Source organism: Myotis davidii, unplaced genomic scaffold, assembly GCF_000327345.1.
Source record: "Myotis davidii unplaced genomic scaffold, ASM32734v1 scaffold174, whole genome shotgun sequence".
Taxonomy (NCBI): domain Eukaryota; kingdom Metazoa; phylum Chordata; class Mammalia; order Chiroptera; family Vespertilionidae; genus Myotis; species Myotis davidii.
This window is the reverse complement of record NW_006289087.1, coordinates 654896-656351: the sequence shown is the minus strand read 5'-3', so window position 1 is coordinate 656351 and position 1456 is coordinate 654896. Positions and strand designations below refer to the sequence as shown.

General features: G+C 44.0%; 1 protein-coding gene across 1 annotated transcript in view; it reads left to right on the top strand.

Annotated features, from left to right (window-relative positions):
* ERO1B (endoplasmic reticulum oxidoreductase beta) overlaps window positions 1-1456 on the top strand; it is a 23692-nt gene that overhangs the window by 10916 nt on the left and 11320 nt on the right. Inside the window, exons 8-10 of the mRNA XM_006761307.2 lie at window positions 5-40; window positions 157-203; window positions 1211-1222. Of these exons, the coding sequence (XP_006761370.1) occupies window positions 5-40; window positions 157-203; window positions 1211-1222 (95 nt within the window). The remainder of the gene's footprint in view (window positions 1-4; window positions 41-156; window positions 204-1210; window positions 1223-1456) is intronic.

Sequence of the window (1456 nt, the reverse complement as noted above, 5' to 3'; positions counted from 1 at the left end):
GGAGGGTGTGGAACAGCATCTATGAAGAGAACTGCTTCAAGTAACCACGGGGACGGGGGGAGGGGAGGATGGAGGACGGAAGGGGAGGGCGGACGGAGGGCGGGGAGTACATGACAAACGCAAACCGTCTCACCTCTGAGTTTTGTGTGTTTTCAGGCCTCGGTCTGTTTATCGTCCTTTAAACCCGCTGGCACCCAGCCGAGGTGGGTTTTAAAGTACATTTCCATGCTTTTAGAGATTGTTGATAAAATGTCTTTATAACTAAACTTCACTTGAGAACGTTTTCAACTGTTTTATGTTTTGCTTAATTTGAATGATTGAAAGTGTATGAAACACTCAGAGTTAAGGCTCAAGGTTTCGACATGTTTTTATTGAGCACCTGCTATGGGCCAGCCCTAAGCCAGGGGCTTTGTGGAAAATGCGTTAGAACGTGTGAGTCATCATCTATCGGCAGTTTCCTGGGGAGCCAAATAGAGTCGTGGAACTGCTGGAGCGAGGAGGAGGGAAGAGCCTGCTCTACAGAAAAGACAGAGGGAGGAGAGGAGAGAAGCAGGAACAGGAAGGAGGGAGGCAAGGCTGCGCGAGGGAGAAGGCAGCTCCATGAAGAATGAAGTTGCTCTTTTTTTTTTTTTAAATATATATTTGTATTGACTTCAGAGAGGAAAGGAGAGGGCGGGGAGAGAGAGAGAGAAGCATGGATGTGAGAGAAACATCGATAGCCGCCTCCTGTACACCCACCACCGGGAACCAGGCCCGCAACCTGGGCACGTGCCTGACCAGGAATCAAACCTGGGACCTCTTGGCGCATGGGGTCGACGCCCAACTGCTGAGCCACACCGGCCCGGCGGGAGCAGCCATTTAAGACGGAAGCATTCCTTTATGGAAACCACAGTGTGCAGGGAGCGTCCTGGACGTGGTGACTGAAGCAGGGACTTTGTCTAGTTGTTAGCTCATTATCGAAACGAGTGATCTTTCTGATTATTTTTAGTTGCTTTCTGGTATTATCTATTGTATGAAACGTGAAAACCTTGTGCTTTTTGTCCTGTATTCTTATTAAGTTTCATTTGCAGGATAACTACACACTGACCAAGGTTCATGAATAATGATAGTTTAACACAGTGAAGTTCCATCCCATATTAAGATTAATAGGATTAGAATCAGAACTTTGTAAGACATTTTCTAAAACTTTGTCTATTATTTTCTCTTTCAGGAGAAGATGATGGTGAGTTAAACTCTTGTGGTTTTGTTTCAAGGAGAGGGAATGTTTTCAATGATCAAAAACATTGTTTTTCCTCTAGTTCAAAAGAAAGTGTTTATCTTCTTTTTTATCAGAAAATAGCTACCAATGGTTGGTGACAAAAATGAGTATTTTTAATAATATAAAGTTATCCTATGTTTAAAAAAAAAGGTAGAAAGATCATTTCCCCTGTAAGCGCTAGGAAAGTTGGTCTCCCTA